At 34.0% G+C, this 25,594-nt stretch overlaps 1 protein-coding gene across 1 annotated transcript; it reads right to left on the bottom strand.

The window, feature by feature from the left end:
• Positions 1-2,019: 2,019 nt before the first annotated feature.
• On the bottom strand, positions 2,020-25,594 carry HNF4G (hepatocyte nuclear factor 4 gamma). The gene is made up of 10 exons (XM_060127628.1): positions 25,459-25,594; positions 22,241-22,412; positions 18,827-18,921; positions 16,017-16,123; positions 14,075-14,230; positions 10,164-10,251; positions 7,974-8,126; positions 7,609-7,845; positions 6,531-6,653; positions 2,020-2,141 (listed from the first exon to the last, which is right to left on the bottom strand). The coding sequence occupies exons 1-10, from the start codon at positions 25,592-25,594 to the stop codon at positions 2,020-2,022; spliced, it is 1,389 nt and encodes a 462-aa protein (XP_059983611.1).

Below are 25,594 nucleotides of genomic sequence, written 5' to 3'. Positions count from 1 at the left end.
TACATTCTAAAGATTTTTTTAATGTCTTCTGAGAGAACAACACAAAAAATTAAACAGAAAACTACAAAATATATTTCCATTTATAAAAATCAAAAGCATTCTTATTCATGAAATAGAGATACTAGCGTAAATTTTTTTAAAAATGAGTTAATTTTTTTTTCTGTCCTCACTCTCTAAGATATATTTTACAGTTTCCAGGTACCAGCTCTGCAAGGAATTTTATTGATTCTATTAAATCAATGATAGCTTCTAAGTAATCATTTTTCCTTTTTAAGAGTTAATAAGTTAGTTACAGTTAACACAAGCTTTTTATTTGCAGGGTAAGTGGGGGGCTATGAAATCATAATCATAGGAATTTTGAAAGGTTCTGTAAAAATCATTTAATTCAGCCTCTTGCAGCTTGGAGAACACTTTTTATATCATTAATAATTACTAAATCAGTTTTCCCCTGCTTCAGCAAATGAAGTGTGTGTGTGTGTGTGTGTGTGTGTGTGTGTGTGTGTGTGTGAATGAGAAAGAGAGAGGGGAGGCATCACTGTTTCTTGAGGCAGCCTGTCAATTGTTTTAAATGAGCTCCAGATTTAGATAATATCAAATTGTCAAATAGTTTTGGGCTCCAATGAACTACATTCCTCAGTCCACTGGATTTTTTGAAAATGTGCTGAGCCACTGATTTAAATTTGTCTTTGCTTTCATCATAACCTACCTGTTATATATTTTAGTTTCTTTAATCCGTTCAAAAGTTTGGTTTTTTTTTTTTTTTTGATTTGTTTTTAGGAGGAAGATTCGTTAAAAGTACAAAAGTGGTTTCTTATTCATGTTGCAACAAATTTACACTCATTTACATGTAAATGTGTTAACAGGTAACACAATGGATAATATTCAATCATCACTCAATTGCATATATTTAAAAACCACAGTAAGAAGCTCACATTTTCATTCTATACCAAAGATTTAATCTCCTTAAACCAGACCTGGACTTGAATATGGCTCTCCTACTTTTTAGGTTAATGAACTTTGGTTACATTATTGAAACCCTCTAAGCTAAAGGTTTCTTCCCTTTACAAGAGAAAGATAATTATACCTCTCTTACAGGGTTGCTCTGAGGATTAAATGAGGCAACACGTGTGTGATAGGTGGCTACTTTGTCACCCGATAGCAGAAGCCCAGTGATGTACAGTTTTTGTTGGCACAAGGCTTTCTACCTAACACTCCCAGCCTCCCCGAGAACAAGATGGGGGCATGGGCTAAGTTCTAGTCAATGGATGTCTGCTTCTAGATTGTTTTAGGAGAGGGAAATAAATGTCTGTCTTGGTTGAGCCACTCTTTTAAGAGTTTCTTTTTTACAGTTTAACCTGTATCCTAACTGATAAAACTAACATGTTTTATTTTAACATACATCTTCAAATATAGGCAGATTTCAAGGAATACCCAGTCATCTATGGAATGCCTATTTATAATTTTCTAAACTTTATATAGGCATATTTAACTGTGGGCCAAAAAGATACTTCTTAGCCATGGGATACCCATAAGTGATTTTTCTTCAAAGAAATATACCCTATTCTACACTGACTGCTTTATTTTTTGAATTTGCAAGTTTAAAATTTATTTAAAAACTTGGTTCATTTAATATTAATCTGGAATTTCTGATCTACTGTCCGCAGTCAAAAAAGAATACTTAGCTCTGCATCACATCACCATAAGCAATTATTTACAGATTTAAATTAATAATAAGACAACAAATGAAAGTAGTACATAAGATTCAACTGGTTCATGCACAGTACAAGTTTATACTATATAAACATATTGAAGCTCAGATATACATTGGTTGCATCTAAAGGTTTTAAACAATAGCAACAACAAACAAAATGAGCATATAAACAAGAAAACAGGATACCATCTTATAACAGCACCATGAAGAAGCCTTGGCTAAGAGTTTGCCAAAAGTGCTATCCTGAGATATTTCAAGACCAACAACTTTTCACATTTATGCAGTGCCGTTCAGAAGTAAACATATTCTCACAATTGCTTCTGTTTGGAGAGAGGCTGGTGTGAGATGACTGAAGCTTGATTTGCAGCTATTTTGTACGGTTCTTGTCCAGAGCCTTGAGGTGGGGAAGGAAGTGGGGTTTCTGGAGTTGCTAAAAAAAGAATCAGAGAATTGTATGTAATGGTGACAGTCACCTTGGCCCATCCCATTAAGTCCTTCATGACACCAATATGCATTACTTTATTTTGGATATGTTTTTAAAAGATCATATATAAAGTAGTGATTATAATACATTATCAGGTCATTGACATACTATTGGAGATGCACTCCCATCTTACTGTCCCAATTAGCATTAAACTAAATCATACTTAAAAATCTTGACAGTCACTTTAAGGTGTCTTCTTACTTTCTTAATAGCATTTATGAACATCTGATTCTCTCATAAACCCAGCAGAAAAAAAGTTAAAATGGAAAGAATTAGTTTTTTTCCAAATCTTACAATATAAATTTTATATTGTAAATCAAAATCGCAATCAAAAAAGCACATAAAATAAAACATATTTGGTTTAGATTTTACTAATTCATACATTAGATGACATAAAAAAATTAAGGTAAGATAACTTTTCAAGTGCTTTGAAATCTATGTTGTAGTTAAAAGCATCTAAAAAATACTGGCTTTGTCACTTCCAAGTTATTCTATTACAAATACACTTGGCGGTCCCTTCCCTGTCTTTGCAAAGAGCACTGAGTAATTTAAAAAAATAAGTTACAGTTTCAATACTTCATTGTCGATAACAGTATTTCTTTCTACTGGCAAATTTTAACCATGTTACAAAATAATCTAGAAGCCATTCTATAATTTTTAAAAGCTTGAAATATTTTAGTACTCACATTATTATTCCGTATATTTAACAGAACAAACAGAAAATGTTTAATGATCAGACTGAGGCATTGCAAACTTCTTAGATTTTTTTTTTCCCAAACAGTTTTTAAAAATTCCATACAAATGAGAACAGTCCCTTTTTGCCTGGTTTTCTTTAATATATTAACTTTATATTATTAAGTGTGAATTAGCAGTTACTTAGAAACAATGTCTTTAGATATAATTTAATTGACAAAAGAATTACCAAATTTGCTTTAAAAATTATTCCTGGATATTTAGGATGGATCTAACACTCAAGTAGTCTGCTCTAAAAGACCAAGAAAATATGCATGAACTTAAATATGTGTGTATGCTTGTGTTTAATATTTTGCTTTGTGTAAAATATAAACTGTTCCAAATGAGCACAAGCAAAGCAAAGTTTTCCTTTACAAATGAATTTCTTAAATATTATGTTGAGAGAGGGAAAATAAAAATAAAAAGTGTGATGATGTGATTCTAAAAAGATTAGGGTCAGCAAACATGCTTTTAAAATACTACAAAGCTAGCATTTAAAAAGTAAAGGATTTAACCACCAGCAGAATTGTTAAACTTTCTTGTCAGTTGATATCTACAATGTTCAATGTGTTGTTAATGTGTTTTATTTTCCAAGTTTATGAATAACTGATCTCTAAGAGACACAACTTCATGGACTCTTTGGTATGGTATTGGGCTTGCCTCTCTCTGCTCTAGACTATTAATTAAATGAAAGTGGTAACATCTGCTTTGCAAGAATGGTCCCAGTATGGTTCCTCAAAAAATTAAAACCAGAACTTCCACAGTATCCAGCAATTCCACTCCTGGGTATATATCTGAAGAAAACAGAAGCGCTAATTTGAAAAGATACATGCACCTCAATGTTCATAGAAGCTTTATTTACAATAGCCAAGGTATGGAAGCCACCTAAGTGTCCATTAACAGATGAATGGACAAGGAAGATGTGAAAAAAATATATATAGATATATTTATATATATTGAATATTATATATTTTATATATATATCATTTATATATATATGAATATTACTCAGCCATAAAAAAGAATGGAATTTTGCCACTTGCAACAACTTGGATGGACCTGTAGGGTATTATGAATAGTGAAATAAGTCAAACAGAGAAAGACAAATACTGTATGTTTTCACTTATATGTGCAAACTAAACAATAAAACAAATGAATAAATATAACAAAGCAGAAACAGACTCATAGATACAGAGAACAAACTAGTGGTTACCTGTGAGAAGTTGGGGAGAGGGAAGGGGAAGACACAAGAAGGGGATTGAGAGGCACACACTACTAGGTATAAGATACAAGGATGTGATGTACAACACAGGGAATATAACCAATAACTTTAAATGGAATATAATCTATAAAAATATTGAATCACTATGTTGTACACCTGAAACCAATATACCCTCATAAATCAACTGTACTTCAAGGAAAAAACAAAAGAGAATGTTCCCAAATTAATGTCTTTCAACTACATTGGGACCCACAGATTAAATGTGCTATAGTATACATCATTTGTATTTTTTTCTAACAATTTCATTTCTGCCTCTGTCGTATACTCACAGAACTTTGTGTTTCATACACTGTTTACACATAGATCTACCAGTGTGTGTGTCTAAAGAACAGCAGTGACAGCATGCATTTCTGTGGCTTCTACTCTCCCTACCACTAGGTAGCAGTCAGATGGAATGGTACTCACTTAATTTTGTCGCATTGCACTGAACATTTGGGTAAAACAACATTGTAGCTAGTTATTAAGGGCAATTGTAAATTCAGTAGGCAATGCTGGTACCCATAATAATTGTATCACAATAACTGAAGGCATCTCAGTGAGGTAGCTGGTTTAGTGTTCAGAGGCAATAGATCAAAAGTAAATCTGGAATTAATTAGTATGAATTCAGAAGCAATTAATTCTAGATATTTTTGTCAAATAGAGATTTTTTTAATCTCCAATGTGACATATAAAAATAAAATTTGTGTTAAATCTGCAATAATATCAGATTAACTATCTACTAGCAATCCCTAGTATTTATATAGTCATTTTAGTTCCAAAGAACTAAAGGAAGCCTAAGCAGCCCACGCTTTGCACAATTATGATATACATGAATGTCAGTTGTCACAGCTTAGTTAAATAGCACCAGTCTTTCGAAAACATGATTCAAATTTCAGTTAGCATGCTAACTCTAATTAGCTGTGAGTATTGCATAAACTCACAAACTTCACTGTGTTACAAACTTCACTGATAACTCTTCAGTCTACAAATAATTACCTAAAATAATAGACGTGCATTTTGATCAGTGACCAATCACATCACATCCTTCATTCTGTCCATGATTATTCAATGAACATATTTCCTTCAGTTCATACACTGACAACAAACTGTGTAGTTGTGTTGCCTCCTCGTCTCCCTCTCAGTGACAAATCCACATGACAATTTGCAAAAATGGACAACTGAAAGAGAACTGGCCAAAAGGGGAGAATGTGCAGTAAAGAAACAAAAAGTGATAATGTTAGAAGTGAAATTCAAATCGAACATAAATGGAGTTATAGAAGAAAGAGCTGACGATGGAAATGTTGACACTACCATTGTTTGAGTCCCTAAAAATTCAGCCAAGAACTTAGTGAAGGAAAGCTTGTCAACAGAAATGAGGAACCAGTTGCACGGAAAAGGTTGAAGAGGTCCCAGAGGGGGTGAAACTGGCAAAAAACTTCACATCAAATGGATTCTCAGAGATATTTTAGGACATTAAAAATGCAAAGGATAAAATGTTGGAAACTGACCCAAACTTCCAAAAGAGTAAAATCCATCAAGATGGTCACTTCCTCTTGTAAGTCATTAGAAGAGAACATGGCAAGCAGTGTTTAAACTACTCTTCATATTTTTTTACAAAAAAAAAAAACACATTAATTCTCAGTGTTATTAATATTTTAAATTATGGTGCACTGAGAGTTAAAACTACTATTTTTTTTAGTTTCCCTATACATTTATAACCTATAGCTAAAAGAGTTCTTGATGTTTTGACAAATGTATTTAAAGGTCACAAGCAATCATAATTTTCCTGTTGATTATTAAGATTCCTTTGCATGGTTCCACCTTGTATAGTCATTTTTCTGGTCCTGTACTACCAGGCAAAGCTAGGACATCCTGTATGTTCTTTTGTGCTCCTAAACCTATGAAGAAGAAAGATTTAGTACTCACATCTCCATTTTAGGGAGAAAACTCATACCTAAGAAGAATAAGTGACTTGCTTCACAATCTCCCACAATTAAATCTTGGAGAAGAAATTATATCCAATTTTTATAATTTCTGGGCACAAATAGATCCTTTCCCCAAATTCCACCTTTTCTCAGGTAATTAAGTTTAAGAAATACTATGTTTCAAAAGTAGCCCAGGGGGCTTCCCTGGTGGCGCAGTGGTTGAGAGTCCGCCTGCCGATGCAGGGGACACGGGTTCGTGCCCCGGTCCTGGAAGATCCCACATGTCGCAGAGCGGCTAGGCCCGTGAGCCATGGCCGCTGAGCCTGCGCGTCCGGAGCCTGTGCTCCGCAACAGGAGAGGCCGCAACAGTGAGAGGTCTGCGTACTGCTAAAAAAAAAAAGTAGCCCAGATACTTACAGATCTGGTCTGTATGAACCAGTGTTGACATTGGACCCAAAAGTATAGTTTGTCCAGTTAATGGATCTTGAGATAAATGTGGGTGCATTGGATGATGGAGATGGTTAGCCTCACTGGAAGCACCTACAGAAGATAAAAAGATGCTTGCATTAGTGATATTTAATCAGGAACAGCAAGTTTACCTTGGAACAATTGTTTTGATTGACAGCTTGAATATTGCTATTTTTGCAAAGTGCTTTTTGGAAATTCAAAAATAAATTAATAGAGCCACTGCCATGTTAAAGACAATGTCAGCTTTCACTGTACATTGGTTAGATTAATGTTGTGTCATATTATGTTGTATATTAATAATGGACCTTCTGTGCAGTTTCCTGGAATCATTAGGTTTGCTGCCTGTTGTTAAGGCAATTCCAAGAATCACTTACCTTAAGTTTACAGTATTTGGGATCACCCTACTAGCATAAACAACTTTTATTTCAGAAAGATATCATTAGAAACACATTAAGCACTAGAAAACTAAAATTAAACTAAACTAAAATAAAGTGATTTTATAAGGAAATTTAATCTAGATCAGAATACAAAATAAATGATTTCCTAAGTTATTCCTGACATCTACTGCAGCAATGAAATCTCGTTTTTCCCTTTTCATTGTGTTGTGTCAGTTAATTACTTCAGGAGCACAATGTTTATTTTTAAAGTATTTACTATATATATTTTTTGGTTTTGTTGCAATTCCGGTATCCTTGAGCTTTTAGAGGAGTCAAGGCATAGAAAAATATAATATACTCCAAGAAGTACTAACAATAGGAGATATAGTTCTATTTACCATATTTGGGAGGATCTGAAAATTGAGGAAAGAGGGACAGGGTAGAGTAAAGATGGTGGAGGTGAGTACAAATGGAGGGGAGGTTTGAATGTGTTCAGGTATTTCTGTTCCCATCCAATGGGTTTTGCAGACTTTCTAAATATAAAATACTGAGTTCATTACATCATGGACAAAAGGTAAACAGGTCAAGTTGCTCTAAAGTACTGTAGTATGATGTTAATAAATAAAATAGAAATTCTTAAATATACTCACCACCCAGTAACATCTCCTGAAGTAAGTTGTCGATTTTAACCATCCCAAAAAGTTTAACGAATTGTATCTGCTCAATCATTTGCCAAGTGATGCTCTGCAGCGTTGGCAGGAGTAGAAGCAGCTCCCCAAACCTGCCCCGGGAGTCGTACTGCCTGTCGTTGATGTAGTCCTCCAAACTCAGCTGCACTTGGAACCGCATGTTCTTAATCTTTACTGGATCACTTAGCCCTTTTGCATCTAATAAAGGAATAAAAAGGGCAATCTAAATACTTAACCTTACTAGAGTGTAACAGAAAATATTCTAGTATTTAAAAAGTAGTTTAATTTTCACTGCAATTAGTTTTAATGGAACTTTGGAAACAAACCTGGATCAAAAAATACAATTGCCTTCAAACAAGCATATTCATTGTCATCAATCTGAATTTCTTGAAATGGTCGGACCAGCTCGTCTAGAACCCGGTTGGCCACACGGCTAATCTCAACTTCACAGCTGTTGCGGTGAATAATGTAATTGTTTCCTAGGTAAAAAAATAAAATAAAATAATCACCCTCCTCACACACACAAAATTGTCAGACTTTGCTTAATTTTTTACAAACCAATATTTTAAATGGTCTTCCCTTGAAGAAACAGGAATAGTACTTCCTCTTTCAAGAACATTGTTAGTTATGTTAGAAAAATTTTAGAACACTTACAGGATCAATGACATTGATAATATGATCACATGCATTTTAACAGCCTCGGTCACTTGTGATAATACTAAAGTACAGACTAATAGCAAGCTAATTATTGACAAGGGAGAAACAAGATATAATGATTAGCTTTCCACAATATCAGTTATCTATTAGTGTTTTACTCATTAATGAGCATACTACAAAACCTAAAGAATCTCTCTTGCTTACAGTGAACTAAAAATGGCATTCCTTTAGTGGTCTAGGTGTATATACATGTAACAACTACTGAGACACAATTTTAATAAACCTAAGTAGACGAGGCTGATTTTTGAAAATTAGCATGTATATTCTCATGAGTTTCCTCATTAAATAGTAAATTCTCTCTTCCTGGACTTGTTTAAGTAGAGGCGGGACGATCACTTTACAGGGCTGTATTCAAAGGAGTTCAGAAATTGGACAGAGAACTGGACCACCTAATCCCTAAAGGCATTCTACCTTAGAAAGTCTGGGGCTATAATATGATATTATTATAGCTTCTAAAACATTAGAAAATTGGAAGCTTATTTTAGCCCCTAAAATAGCTGCTAAATTTTTTTCTGGTTTTATAAAAAACAGAATAGGGCTTCCCTGGTGGCGCAATGGTTGAGAGTCAACAAACCAGAATATTCTGACTTCTTTCACTGCAGGCAAAGACAATCTTCAGTAGAAATAATAATGTGCAAAATTATTCAAAAAATGTAGCCCTGCTCTTCTTATGAAAAGTGAAAGTACCTAATTATTTAGGGTAAAACAATTTAGAACTATGTAGTAAAACTGTTTTGATTTCTATGTATATTGTATTCAGATTTATAATGAGAACACTATTGCAGGGGAACTAAAAATGCGAGAGAAAGTTTAACAGAATTTAAAAGCAGTCATATCATGTGGTTTAGAATCCTGGCTCTATCCCTTACTTGCTTTGTGACCTTAGGTAAGTTTTCTTGGCCTTCATTTCCTCACCTACGAAACAGGCTGAAAATAATAGTACATATCCCTCAGGGTTATTGTGAAGATTAAATGAGAGAGTGTATATATAAACATGTAAAGCACTTAAAGCAATGCATCGTACATAGTAAGTCCTCAGTAAATATTAGCTATTGTGATATTATGCTCAATTTATTTATATTTGGGACAAAATATCTATCACAAAAACGGAATAAGACAAGTTAATCATCATTTCACACAGCCAGAGGGAGGTAGAGCTTATAAACATTAGAGGGATCTCAAACATCCCAACAGGAAACCTAACTTTATACGTTAAGTAGGGTATCAGGGCACTTCCTTAATGAAGACACAAGCTTTTCCTTTGTGTCTTATCCCACCTGCCATCCTACTTTTGTGTGTTATAGCACTGCTCTTTAACTCTCAGAATTTTTCAGACATTGTCACAAAAATTTTTTTTTAACTGGGGGTTCTGTAGCATATCATGGGCAATGAGATCATAGGAGATAAACACGTTCCTTAGAAGAGTATAAAATAATATATACTATAATTATTAGGTAGACACTGAGAGTGTATGAAACAACACTGGGACTCCATAAGATGGTGACACAAATCACTAACTCTTTGTCCTGATATGATTTAAACATACCTCAATGTTATGTTTATTGAGCAACATCTTTTATTTTTAAATCTTAGTGCACCCTGAACATCCACTCTGAACTTCCCTGAATTAACGGCAAGGAAAAACAGGGCTTGAGTGAGGACCTGACCAGCTAAGTCCAATTTGTGAGGTGACAGAACCATTTCGCAGTGTCTATGAATGCCTGGTACATACAGAATAGGCCCCACGGAAGTATGAAGCATGCATAATTTTTTCTCAAATTAAAAAAAAAAAAACTTACCCAAAAGCAAAATATCTTTATACACCATGGATCTCTTTGTAGCTCCAAGCAGTAAATGTTCCCCTGCGTGAGCTCTCAACAGTGCCACCTTAATGAAAAATTCCAAGTTTAACAATTAATTATAAAATATAATGATTAAAAGATTATATAAGCCTGATTAACTTAGTATTCTTTAAGACTGGGACTTTTTTTGTTTTAACAACTACAGTATTCATAGATTCTTGCCATGATTAAGGCTTCCATTTTTCTACTTTTAGCATATCAACAGAGTTTTACTTTTCAAAATTTCTAAAACTAACAAGTCAATACAATGGCAGCAAAAAAAAGAAAAAGAAAAGCAGAACAGTTTAGTGTTTGGGAGTGAATGATGTTTGGGCATAGAGTCAAACAAACCAGAGTTCAGATTCCGGCTTGGCCACTTACTCCTCTTTAACCTTGGGTTAGCTGACCACCAGTATGTTTGGGACTCATTTGTTTTCATCTATCAAATGGAGATAGTGATAAAAATCTGAAAGTGTAGCTATGCGGACTAAAGGAGAAAATATATGTAAAACAAGATCTCTTATAATCAACTGAATAAACAAAAGGAAAACAAAGATTGGTGATATAGCGAAATGAGTATGGGGGATCTGGGTTCTGACACTTTCTAGATTGAACCTTTAACTCTGCACTAAGCTCTCAAAGGAGCGCCATTGCCTGCTGAATAGCACCAGTAGGAAGACCAGGAAGCATTTCAAATTTAACACATCAAAGTAATGCTTCTCCAACATCTTCATCTCCTTAGTAAATGGCACCATCATCCAAATGCTTTTTCACACCAAAAACAAGGGTCTGTTTGGATCCCTCTCTCATTGCACAGCAAATCCTAGTGTTGCTTCTCCATTGCTACGGCCCCTGGCCAAGCCTTGGTCATTCTTCGCCTGGTCCACCAAAATACACTCCAAAGAGCTACTAGGTATTCCTCCTTCCTTTCTGGTTCCTCCATCCTAAGTCCTTCTTGCCAGAGCTTCTACGATGATATCTTGTAATAATAATAATCACTTAATATCACTCCTCTGCTAAAAACTCTTCACTGGTTTCTTACCGTCCTTAGAATACAACCCAAAAACCTCAACCACGGCCTCCCGTGAGGTTATGGCTCAATGCTTTTGCCCCCCTGCCCACGTCCCTGGTTTCATCTTACAGCATCCTTTGCTCACTTTTCTCCAGGCACACTATGCCTGCCTGCCTCAGAGCCTTTGAACTTGCATTTCCTGTACCCAGAATGCTTTCTCCTCAGATCTTGACATGCTTAGCCCCTTGCCACTCAGGTCTCAAGAAAAATCTTCTTTAATCCCCAATTTAAAGGATCTGCTACCACTCCACTCCCAGTCATTCTCAAACAACTCATCCCATTTCATTTTATAGAACTCTTCCCCACCTAGAATTAACTTACTTATTATCTGTATATTTTTATTGTCTGCCTCTCCCAAATAGAATGCAAATTTTATGAGAATAGTGGTGTAATCTGTATTTTTACTGCTGGATACTCACAGTTCCTAAAACTGAACAGTAATCATAAGAAATATTTGTTTGATGAATACACTGAGTGAATTTAACTGATATATGGTTCAGTTTTAAAAGCTGTTAAGTTTTTAAAGAGATTATAAAACTTATGCCACAGAGCTCCCAAGAGTATTAAATAAAATAATGTAATATATAATGCATTTGAAGCCCGAGTGCCTTATCCATAATAGAGATTCACCAATCCATGGCTATTAATGTTATATTAAAGGGTCAGTTAGTAAATGAAAACTATTATTGACAAGTTACAGGATTTCAATTTCCCAATTTTAAATCATTGTCTTAATACATGTCAGCAACTTTTGTAAAAAAAAGAGTGGTAATAAAAATATAAAACTGATAAATAACATAACCCTACTTATATGGCTTGGGGTGAGACAAGTAAGTTTTAGCAATTTAGCATTATTCACTCTGAAATAACCTTCTGAGCCAAGCTATCTTTACGATATGTCCACAACCATGACTCATACCAGGAAGGGAGTTACAGAACATTTTAAGAATGATTTCAGATTTCACAGTATTTTCTTTTTGTAACCAGGTGAAATGCTCTCCTAGAAATATAACTGCTAACTTTCTGTGATCACTTATTTTCTGGTTATATAAATATTTGGCCCTTCTTTGATTTTTAAACAATCATGTACTTTTCCCTTTGATTGTTTCTTTGTCTTTGTTTATCAGTGATAAAGAGCATTGGTCAGAGGGTATAAAAATAGACACTGGTTATATTATATATCATGCTTTATTTAACCTGGGGGAACTGGAAATTTTCAAATTATTTATATCTACAGAATATTATATACTACTTAGAAGAGTTAAAAATGAATCTGAAACTATTAATCTAATCTTTATAGACTAATTAGAACATTAAACTTCTTAACTACTTTTTTTTTTGTTAAGAAAGTGGATTGCTTTATTAGAAACAGTGAATATAAAAAGGAGATTGATTTCAGGTAAGAACTCTTTAAAAATATTTCAAGACTATACAAGTAAAAACTTTTTACAAAGATGTTCAGCATTCCTTTTCCCTTGGTTCATTTTAAAGAACCTAAATATTTTATTTACTTCAAGACATCAAAACGTTAGACTGCTGGTGAGTTAAGCTCCTTGAGATAATTCAAAATATCAAATATCTCAACTTTTGAGAACTTATATATTTGATGCTAGTAATTAAAACATTATATTATATTGATATACTTTTTTTTTTTTTACTGATTTGAATACAGTATGTTGATAATCTGAAGTGTAAGGTTCACTTGAGAAATGAGATCAGCTAATTTTTTTAACGTTCAAGTTGTATTTTAGCCACTAAGTTCTGTTACAATTCTGCAGGTTCAAAGAAAAAGTCAGATTAAGTCTCATCAGTGCCCCTACTGCTGGTCATTTTTATGGGTAACTAGCAGTTTCCCCCTCCCTCTAGAATAGTCAAGTTTTATAGACCTGTTAACACTGATTAAATGGCAGTACTTTCCAGTATGTTTACATTTACAATAAATAATGTAATAATAAATATAAAACAGATAAACTTGAAGGTTGCTTACAGGTTAATTTATCAGACAAACTCCAATGTGCATAACCTTGCAGAAAGTCTGGGGAAAATTAGAGTTCATAAACCGTGAAAGGTAGAGACAAGTATCTTAGCTACTTCTTTAAACATATTGGAAAGTGAACTTTTAACTATTAACTAAAATATCTTAATATACATATGACAAAGTATGAAAATGTCTATATTAGGAAAAGATCACTACATCTGAATTCTATTTTCAGTAGATTTCAGAACACAATTCTACAGATCTTTTTTTTTTTACCAGATTTATACTTTTTATACAGTAAATGCTAGAATAAAGCTGACAACATGAAAGGCACAATTTTATATGTTAAGTGCATAAAAGTGCCTACAAAGACACCAACACAACCTGTGTGGTTTCTGTCTAGAAGTGGCCTGGTATTTCTGAAGAATTTTATATGCACCTTTAGTAAACACTAACACACAGTGGGGTACCATTTGCCTTCCAGACATTTATTCTTCCAATACTTTATCTCACAATGGCAGTTATCTACTACCTGTCTTTCTCCCTTACTTAAGCTTTTTAAACCTCAGGAGGGAAGAACATAGGCTTGATCAACCCTCATCCTATCAATAAATTTATAAGACCCCTAAAATAGAATTTAAACAGTCTGTTTCTCAATAGACTGTTTAACTTCAAAGAGAATGAACAAGAAAACCAATCTCTCAGATAATTTAACCTTTGTCCAATATAGTAAATCTACTATAAATATAATTAAAAGAAAAAACTTAGCAAAGTTCAAAAAACATTTTTTAAAGCATTCATAATCTCTTTAAATTATACCTGATCATCCAGCGGTAACTCACAAAAGGCAGGAATATATTTAGCCCATTCCACCAAGACTAAGAGCTGCTGTTTCATGGATTCACAGACATCACCAATACTGGCAATTTTCTTAATATTTATGTCAGTGCTCACACCAGGGCTTGAGACTGAGATCTAGCATTAAGAAGAACATTATATTAATTCATCACTGAACATAACACAAGACCACTATGTCTCTTTTTTCTACAACTGCAATAAGTAAGCCCCATTGAAGTGGGCACTGTCATTGTCACAGTATCTTGAAATATACTAAACATTTAAAATTGAGAAATCAAATACCTATCAATTCAAGTTAAATTGAGAACATTCGCTGCATAGCACCATGGTCTGGGAGTACTATCTTATTTTCTGGCCAAACCTGTAAAATAAGTTACCACAACTTTCAGGGAGTTTCATAATTCAAGATGACTATACAAAGAGCTATGGAATATCCACATGAACTATGCTGTATGATTTTATTTTTAATTGAAGATGATAGCTCCATTAAGAAAGCCCATCTTTAATTTGTTGTAATTTATGAAGGAAAGTTTCCATTGGATAAAGTTTACCAACTGAGGAGAAAAGATTTAGATGAGAAGTTGCTGCATTTAATGGAAGCCCACCCAAATAAAGTTAAGAAACCAATCTTTGACTCAGCAAGTTGAAAATCTTAATGTATAATGATACATTTTTTAAATGATATATAATTTTGAACTATCTAAGATATAAGTAGTGTTCAAATGCCTTTCTGCTGAAAAAAATCACTTTCTAAAAGTTCTTCTAAACTTAATTTTTGAACATGTGTGTGTGTGTGTGTGTGTGTGTGTACATGTCTTTCTGCAGTGTATGTCTATTTCCTCACAGTTCCTTTCAGGCCATTCTCGAAATACTTTGTAGGACCATCAAGTAATCTTCAAATAATGATGATGATAATGGTGATGTTAACTTCATCATTTACCCTTGTGTTAGCAAAAATGAAAGTAGTTGCATTGACTCATTATAGAACCTGATTAATAGCTATTTCGTTGTTTGCTTTATAATAGAAAAATACCATTAACATTTCTAATACGGGCAATGGTAAAACAAACTTTCTTCAAAAGGTTTCTTTATTTGATTCTTAAGTGATTTACTTTTATTTATATAACTAATCACATATTTTTAACTTTAGAACTGATATCCTCATTCTAGAAATTTCAAATAATAAAGTTCCTGTGTTTTCTAAATTCTGGTTCTTCCCTTAAATACCTGTTTCCAGGGCTTCCCTGGTGGCGCAGTGGTTGAGAGTCCGCCTGCCGATGCAGGGGACACGGGTTCGTGCCCCGGTCCGGGAGGATCCCACGTGCCGCGGAGCGGCTGGGCCCGTGAGCCATGGCCGCTGAGCCTGCGCGCCTGGAGCCCGTGCTCCGCAACGGGAGAGGCCACAACGGTGAGAGGCCCGCGCACCACAAAAAAAAAAAACAAAAAAAACACACCTGTTTCCAAAGCAGATGTTAAGGTGAGTTCTTGAATCTAGAAGTCATTTTCAAGGAAGGAAGCTCTAATGATAGGCCTCAACTAAACACCCCCAAAGCTGTGATAATTGATTTCCAGATTCAATCAGTAAAACAAGATACTGCTCCCAGGGCATTGTGCTATGCATTAAGTATTTTAAATCAACCTTGCAAACAAACTTTTAACACTCAGACTGAAATGCATTTAATTTTTCCATTTAAAAAGTAGGAACTTGCCCAAGAAAAGTTAAAATTGAGTCAACAGTCCAACTAATATTTTCAAAGTAAAATTCTTCAATTTGCATAGGTGTGATTTATTATAGTAATGAGCACATTTGAATGAACTTAAATCATTTTAGTATTATGCCTAAATAAACATCTGATTCTATTAAACAGGACTGGATGCTGGTGCAGCAGTAATGCAGCAGTACCTGGCGGGACCGAACTTCTGCTTGTGCCAGTGTGTTAATGGAGGGGATGTTGCTGCCATCAAATGTGCTTCTTCTGGTGCTTATTCTATCACGTTCGTTTTGCACAGCTAGGGGAGAAAATCACAGTATTTACTGTTCAGTTTTCTTCGATATATCTCAGAATATACAGTTTGAAGTAAAAACAACGTTACTATAAAAGGAGAAATGGGATGCCTCTAAAAGACCTTGGAGGGGGGTGCTTGAGGCAGGGAGAAAAGTATGACTGAAGGTATGTTTCATTCTGTACCATTTTTAAAGTAGAAAGAGCCGGCTTGTCACTACAGTTCATAAAATATTGCCTTTTGGGACTTCATGATGGTATTCATGTTAGAAAGTGTTGGGTCAGCCAGTTCAGCCATGCTGTATTTTTACGAGGTTGGTTTTCCATTCTCTCAAAGTTAATAAAACCATAAGATAACTAGAGGAAGAGTACAACCTGTGAGATTGACCAGGTCAAAGATAAGAGTGTATTCACTGTCAGAAAATATGAGTCATACATTTTGAAACTCCCATTTTTCTTTTTCTTTTAAAACACTAGCAAAAATGGAAAGTAAATTTATTTTAGTTAAGGTGATTTTCAGATCGCAATCCTATGCTCTCTTATGAAACAATGTCCTCAGGACAGTTTACAAACATTAATAAGGCAAAAATTGCAGCATGTAGGGGTCTCTCTTGAGAACATTGAGATTAGAATATCAGCATTTTGGAACAATGAAGAAATATTAAGTATTTATATGAAAGTCTTCTAAGAAAGAGATCTCTTTGTTTCAGAAAGGAAAAAAAAAGAATAAAGTGTATCCCCAAATTTTTTATTGAAAACTAAATTTTTAAAAATAAGGAAGAGGGAGAGGGTTAGTATGAATTTGTATACTTGTAATACATAGAATAATAGAAGTCAGATGTCAAAGTTGGATTTCAAACCTTAAAAGGTAAAATTATCTTCTCTTAACCAAAAAGAATGGAAACAAAATCTGTAGCCCCTAAATTATTTACACTAATGCTCTATCCAATTCTGCTGGAAAGATAAGACATTAAACTATCAGAATTTTTTTCTGTAATTATTCTTTTATTAAAGAAATTCACCAATTTCTATGCCAAAATCTGCTATCTAACCAAACTTAGTATTAACTATCAACTCCACTAATTTGAAAGAGAAAATATTAAACTTCTTGCCTTTAAGAGTGAGTAATCTTTAGTTAGAGTGAATCATTAATATTTTATTTTTAAATTATATTTACTGGTAGCTTACTTCCTCTCTCTCCTTTTTTTAGCAAATATTGTCATTGACTTTCAGCCTAAACTGACTCATTTGGAAATGTATACATGGAGGTAAAAAAATTAAAATGTAAGTTATGCTTTTATGAATTTCGTTTACATGACCAATCTTTAGAAAAATGCTAAAAGATATTGTGAACATTTGTAATTATCTTGCAGCTACCTTTTTTGACATAAAACCATATTTATATACATTTCCATCTAACTAACCTTAATATTATGCTATTAGTGTAAATAAGAAAAATATATCTACTTTGAAAGCTAAAAGTTACTTCCTAATCTATTTAGGAAAAATTAATACATTATTCTATGAACAGTATAGGATATACTTTCACTGTTTTTGAAAATAATTTTATTTAGCAGATTGTAAAACTCTTAACGGAATTGTAGAATCGTGGTTTGCTTTTACATTGGTAGGAGTGAAGCAGAGGTTCAAGTAGAAATGAATGAAGATAATTGACAAAGCATGTAATTAATCCCATAAACTACCAAATAGGCCACTAGAAATAAGTCATGTTGAAATGAAAGTGTTTTTCCTTTAACTTTGTGAACTTTATTTTGCCTTCTTTTCTGAGGCTAGCAACTGAATGAAATGAATGGAATTTTTGTCTCTTGAAAATACTGAGTGACAAAGAAAAAAACTATGTTTAAGATCGGTTTGATATTTTTCACATATCTGATTTAATTTTTTAATAATATATGAAACAGTTCTGAAAAATATCTCTTTGTATGTGATAGTGATAGGGATAAGCATGTGGCAAAATGACAAACAGAAAATTGTATAGCAGCTATGCCCTGCCAAACATTTAAATGTACTAAACATATTTGTTTTGCTAAATTAACCATAGTTAGAACGTAGGATAATATAATTAGATTATTTAATATGTTCAAAATGAAATTAGTGCACACTAAAATAGAGCATCTAGTCCATTGTCTCTGTCTTTGAATAGAATATAAGCTCCCTGACAAGGGGGATTATTTTGTTCAGTATGTTCACTACTGAAACCTCAGCACCCACAACAGGTTTGGAGAGCAGCAGTGCTCAATAAATTTGTTAAATAAATAAATGAATGCATGAAAAGTCAATGTTCAGTTAATGTTTATGAAATTAATAAAGATATTCAACTGTTATTGAGAATGAAAAATTTAAAATTTAAAATTCATTTAAAATTCATTTATAATTGCATCCTATTAATATAGTTTACCATTTAGCTTTTGAACAAGACATTGGAATATTTTTTCAGACAATAATTTTCTTGCCAGGGATTACGCAGTAGTGGATAGAACATGTCAAATCGGTCAGCAGGTAAAGACGGACTCTACCACTCACCAGTGGGTATCAGTGTCCTTGAGTAAATTCTTAAACTCGAGGAACCACAGATTCTTCACTGAGGATAATCAGAACTCATGTAAAGGTTATTGTGATTAAATGAGAACATGTGTGTATAACACTTTTCATCAATAATGTTAATAATCATTATGTTATATATTATTACCTTCTTTTTTCATTCCTGCTCTAAAGCACTTTCTTAATCGACAGTATCTACATTGATTCCTTTTGTCTTTGTCAACAACACATTGCCGACTGAACCTACAACACCAAAAAAATATATTAGTTTGCAGAAAACTGTTATTTATCAAAAAAAGCAGATAGACTTTAAAAAGTATAGTCAAATTTAGATCAACAGAAAGAATGTATAAGAACAAGTAACTATGACTTTTCTAATCTCATGATCAACATGAAAATACAAGCCTCACCTCTCATGCAGTCTTTCTAATAAAACAAAACTGAATGATATCTCACTTTTGGCCAGTATCCATGATCATTTCTATCTTGAGCCATGAAAGCCAAACCTAGTTTAAAATTTGTGGCATACAAATTCTAATGCTTACTGCTAAATGATTTCAGTGTGACGGGGAACTTCACTCCTCTGAACTTTCATGCTTTTCTCTATTTAAAAATTTTTCTATTAATTTTATATCATATCCAATTGGAGTTTACTCTAAATTCCAAATTACATATCAAGAGGCAATTGAATAAAGTATAAAGAGTAGAGTCTCTGAAAAATTAGGTACCACTTCACACCCACTACAGTGGCTATAATCAGAAAAAAACAGACAACAGCAAATGATGAGGTTGTGGAAAAACTGGACCTCTCACACACTGTTATTTATAATACAAAATGATGTGGCTGCTTAAGAAAACAGTTTGGCAGTTTTTCAAAAAGTTAAACACGAGTTACCAAATGACCCAGCAATTCCACTCCTAGGTATACACCCAAGAGAAATGAAAACATATTCACACAAACACTTATACACAAACGTCCATAGCAGCATTATTCATAATAGCCAAAAAGTGGGGACAACCCAAATGCCCATCAGCTGATGAACAGATAAACCAAGTGTGGTGTACCCACACAATGGAATATTACACCTGGCAATAAATAAGGATGAAGCGCTGATACATGCTACAACATGGATGAACCTTGAAAACACTATTCTAAGTGAAAGAAGTCAGAAAAAAAAGGTCACATATTGTGTAATTTCGTTTATGTCAAATGTGCAAAAGAGGCAAATCTGGGCTTCCCTGGTGGCGCAGTGGTTGAGAGTCCGCCTGCCCATGCAGGGGACACGGGTTCGTGCCCCGGTCCGGGAAGATCCCACATGCCGCGGAGCGGCTGGGCCCGTGAGCCATGGCTGCTGAGCCTGCGCGTCCGGAGCCTGTGCTCCGCAACGGGAGAGGCCACAGCAGTGAGAGGCCCGCGTACCGCAAAAAAAAAGAAAAATAAAAAGGCAAATCTATAGAGACAGAAAGTAGATTAGTAGTTACCTCATATTGGTGGGGAGGGAGTTGGGGGGAATGAGGAGTGACTACTAAAGGGTACTAAGAGGTTTCTTTATAGGATGGTGAAATATTCTAAATTGAACGTAGTGATGATTGTACAACTCTGTGAATATAATAAAAAAATGAATTGCATACTAAAAGAAAAAAAAAATATACAGTCTCTGGAATTAAACCTGAGCTTGATTCCCAGGTCAACATTCACTGTCTATAGAACTTGAAAATGTTATTTAACTTTCCAAGTTAACCCACAATTGTAAAATAGGGAAAACTTGCCGTCACAGGTTGTTAACTGAGCATACTTAAAAGACTATGAGATCAGCAAAACCTGAGCTTAAAAAACCTTTTTGCCCCTAAACTTACATCAATATAGTATTTTCCAAATGGAAAATCATGGCATTTGCTTAATACCAATACATGTAAAAAAGCTAAGTTGGCAGCAGTATTCATAATGGGAAGGTGGGAGGAGTAAAGCCATACATGTCGTTGGAATAGTTTTTAAATTTCCAAAATTTGTTATGGGAACGTTTCTTTCCCACTTTTCTCATACAGGAAGGGTGGAAATCTTGAAAGCTCTGTGTGCTGACATTCTCTGACTCTTAAAAGTTCTTGCTGGGGTGTTCAACTCAATATTCTGTAATAACCTCTATGGAAAAAGAATCTGAAAAAGAATAGGTATATGTATATGTATAACTGATTCACTTTTCTGTACACCTGAAACTAACACAACATTGTAAGTCAACTATGGTCCAACATAAAGTAAAAAATTAAATTAAAAAAAAGTTGCTGTTGGATTTAGTTGCTTGGATGGTCATTTTTCATATACATATATATATATATTTCACCTTCAACAGAACACATAACTTAAAAATTGTAAAAAGTATTGTTTACATGTTATTTTGTATGTATTTTAGTTTTAATCTTTTAGAAGCACTCAATATTTGATGTAATCATAGAGAAAATGCTTTTGATGAAGGAAATCCGCTTGATTACTTTACACCTCTCGAGTCTGGCTGTATATAAAAGCAAGAACATACTCTTTTTTGTTTACCAAGAAGCTTTTAAAGTGGATGATTTAGATTTTTATACCTACTTTAAGCTCTCCTAAAAAAGTTACTAGAGGACACTAGTTTAACTTTTCCCACATCCCTAGAAGTCAAATAGCATCATATTGGAAGAGTTAACTTCTTCCCAAACATCCAACTTGTACCTAAAACACCTTAACAATCCTACACATGACTTTCAGAGACAGAGCACACACAGATATTTTTATGTTAAAGTCAGTCATTTTTTAATAACCCGTATTTAACACAGATATAATCTGTATTCAAGAACTGTCATTCTGAACACTCAAAGGGAAATATCTAACCCTAAATCATGCTATGATGTTGACTTTTTTTAAAAAGCCTACTAGAAACGTGTGATACATAAAATATAAATACATTTTAGACAAACGTTAAATTCAATTACAAAATTGTGGCACGAGAAATACATCTAAAACTTTAGAGCTGAAAATTTCATTTTATTCAGTAACATCAACAAGCTACCAAAGTCATCTGCCTTTTTATAATTTTGTTCCAAGACTCAGGACGTGATGACGCTAAAAAGATAAGCAATATGCAGAAACGTAAACGCATTGTGAAACCATTTAAATACAGATTTACATATGGCTCTTGGTATATGAACACGTGGAGAAACAATAAAGAAACACAAGGAAAAGACAAACACCAAATTTCAGATGGTATTTACCTCTGGGAGAGAGGGGAGGAAGAGAAAGTGATAGGGGAGGTGTTCACTGGAGGCTTCAATTATATTGGTCTAAACTGGGTGGTAAGCATGGGGATTTTTTAATATACACTTTATAAGTCTAAGATGTTTCATAAAAAAGAACCACCCGTGTGACTGCATGTGTATACACACCCACACATCCTCACTTTTCATGTCGCTTATAAATTTTGTTCTTAGAGTTACAGAAATTTGAAAGCTCTGAATTTTATTCCTGTACTTCTTGCATGGCATTTTGAAACACCTCTAAAGATCTCCTTCTGGGAAGGAGCATTTCAAGTACCTGCAGGAATAAACGTGACTCTTGCGGATGCTGCGTCTGAAGAAGCCCTTGCACCCGTCACAGCTGGAGGCGCCATAGTGCTTTCCTGTCGCTCTGTCCCCACATATAGCACATAGACAGTTGACACCATTATCTGTGGTATTCATACTTGTTGTCTCTGGGACAGAACTATCTGTTAAAGAAAGACAAAGTGGTAGAGTGCAAGTTAGTACTGAGTATTTCTTACATAAATTGGCCTACTAATTATTCATGGGAGGGAAATAGTCCCTTCCTCAACTTCTTGGAAGCTCCACACCAGTGCTCTCCTTTTATCCACTGGCTGTTTCTGCCAGTCTCCGTTCCAAACTCCCCACTCATATTTTGGAGGATTAAAATTTGGTATACCATAGGGCTCAGTCCCTCAACTATACCCTTTCCCTAGGGAAGCTCATCCGGTCCCATGATATTAAATATCATCTGTATGATGAAAAATCCCCACATTTTATTTCTAGGCCCGATGTCTCCCATGGGTATCAGTCTGAAATGCCCAAATACCTACTGAACAACTTCACTTTGGAGTTTAATAAGAATTTCAAATTAATGTATCAAAAATAGAACTCTGATTTTTTTTTTTTTCTCCTAGAACTTGTTCTTCCTTCAGTCTTCCCTAGTCAGTCAGTGGTACCATCTGGTACCTAAGGCCAATAATCTGGCCTTTACTGAATTCTCGCCTTCGTGGCTCACATCCAATCCACGAGTTGTATTTAAAACACATATCGAAGCCACACCTTTTCAGCCTTTTACCATGGCCACCCTTATCCAATCGAACATAATCTTTTCCCTGGATTATTCCAATAGCTTCCTACCTAATTTCTCGAATACTTCCACCCTGGTTCCCCTACTGTTTATTATCAGAAAGCCGGCAATGTGCTCTTGGCATAAGAAATTCACATCACATTAGCCTTCTGCATCCAACCCTTAGATACAAAATAAAGCCTACACATATTCCCATGGCCTACAGAGCCCAGAGTGAAAAGGTTCCCCTTCCATCTCTCTGATCCCATTATCTGGCACTACTTTTCATCCTGTTCACTAGTCTCTAGTAATGTTGCCTCTTTTTTTTTTTTTTCTCCTTGAAGTCTGTTCCCATCTCAGAGCCTTTATACTTGCTAACCCTTCTGCCTGGAAGGGAAGCTTTTCCTCAAGAATTTCTATGAGCTGGCTACCCAGTTTCTGCTCAAATCTCACATTTTCTGTGAAACATTCTGTAAACACACATCTAAAAGAGTCATCTCTCATTTGCCGTTCAAGTAGAACCTAGTACCCTGCTTATATTTTAAACTAACCACTTCATTTTCTAAAATTATAATATGCTTTGGTCTGTTCATTTATTACCCATCTTTCCACATAGAATAAAAACTTCATGATGTCAGAGAATTTATCTGTCTTAGTCACCCCTCTGCCTTCCAGCTCTTAGAACTACGCCTTCCTTAAAGTGAGAAGTAATTGTTTTGAAGAAAGACGCTTCAAAAAATCCACATCGATATTTTTACTTAAATATTTCTTAAATTAGTTAATATTGTTTACTACATCTTTACAATTATCTATGTACTTAAAAGATATTAAATAAATAAGAATATATCATACACTTTAATTAATAATAAATTATATAATAATGTAAATATAACAATTATTATATTTCCAATATAAAAAGGATAAAATCAAAGACTGTTATGTCCAAATTACATTCTGTGACAATATATGTATTCTACTTACTAATACTTCTGAGTTGACAAATATTGTCATATATAACTTCATAAAGTTACAAAAATCTTCAGTGAGAATATGCTTAAGGGTAATCATGTGACATTTTAGAATTTAAATGCTAGTAATTTTTCTTTTGATAACATAAACAAAATAGATATTAGAAATATGGCAGAAGTGTTAAGGATTGACTGTGTTCTGGAAGATTATATGGAAACAAAAAAAAATATTCAACTCTTGCTTCCAGTTTAATGTCATACTTACATATTATTAACAAGAATTTACATATTATTACAAGAAAACAAGTTAGACAACATTTTGGAAATAGCCATATAAGTCAGTTGTTTTAGTAAATATTTATGATAAATCTGTCCCTACTATTTAGTAATCTATAGCCTTTAAAAAATTCATGAGTCTATTGAGGTAAATACTTCATTAAATACCTTAGTCAAGTCTAAACATAAGGATTAAAAATAGTGACCTACTGATAGAGACACTGTCAATTGATTTTAACCCCTTTGTGCTAAAATTTCAGAATTCATCTTCTGAAAATGTTTAGAAATCTTCCCTGTTGTTTATTGCAAATATTACAGCTACAGCAGTCACTGAAATTGTACAGCATAGTAGAACGTTAAGATATCCTGAGTACAAGATATATTCTCAGTCCTGAGCTAAACACACACACACACACACACACACACACACACACACACACACACACAGAATTTTCCAAAGCATACATAATTTGCAGATTTTATGAGTTCTAACAATTATAACTGATCTTGGACAAAATTTTTACATGAAAAAATTTCTAAATTCAAAGTCAGTAGTAAACTGTATTCTATAAAGACATGAGCCCTAAACAAGTCATGTCTTATTTAAAGTTAAAATGTTACAGTATATAAATACCAAGAGCTTTGTGAGGCTAAACATTAGCTTGTCAAGTGCAGTTATAATATAAACCCTTATTTCTTTTCATATTTGTGTTCAATGCAAAAATTTGATAGTAATGTTAAATACAGTTTCTCATCAGCAGCAGTTGAGAACTGGAATAATGAAAGAAGGCAACCAGTAAAACTCTCCAGTGTTCTAAGGACAATTTTCCATATGTCATTTTAAATGTTGCATAGAAAATATACTTTACAGCCAACCTGCCAATATTACTCATTACTGTGATTTACAGTAAATAAAATAACTGCTGAAACTGCTCTTCCTATCTAACTGGCCCATGACAGAATTCCGAGGTTACTTTATTATGCATAGCTAAGCTTTTTCTATCTCAAATATAAGATAGCCATAGCATTATTAATTTAAATTTTGCGATGAAGCGCAAAAACCTCAGATTTGTGGCCTTAAAAAACAAGCCCTGAATTCTCCAGCAATAAAACACATGGAACCACCACCTGGGAAGCTCAGTTTTCCTGCTCCCATTATACTTACTTTTCTTTTTTATCTACAAGCAGATGAGAACTCACCATTTGAATTATACAGAATCTGCATAGTTTCAAACTCCAAAGTTGTGTAAGTTGGGTCCAAAACTTCACTGTAATTTGCCATCTCCATGTCCAGTATCGGTTCCGATACCCTCATCATTGATTTAGATACACACAT

This window comes from Lagenorhynchus albirostris, chromosome 17, assembly GCF_949774975.1.
Source record: "Lagenorhynchus albirostris chromosome 17, mLagAlb1.1, whole genome shotgun sequence".
Lineage (NCBI taxonomy): Eukaryota > Metazoa > Chordata > Mammalia > Artiodactyla > Delphinidae > Lagenorhynchus > Lagenorhynchus albirostris.
This window is presented reverse-complemented; position numbering and strand designations above follow the sequence as displayed.

Coding starts and splice junctions, on each gene's coding strand:
- HNF4G (XM_060127628.1), bottom strand. CDS start 25,594: ATGTGTGTATCTAAATCAATGATGAGGGTATCGGAACCGATACTGGAC. Junction 18,922..22,240: donor AGTCACGTTTATTCCTGCAG/GTACTTGAAATG, acceptor TTGGTGTTGTAG/GTTCAGTCGGCAATGTGTTG. Junction 8,127..10,163: donor TAAAGATATTTTGCTTTTGG/GTAAGTTTTTTT, acceptor TTTTTTACCTAG/GAAACAATTACATTATTCAC.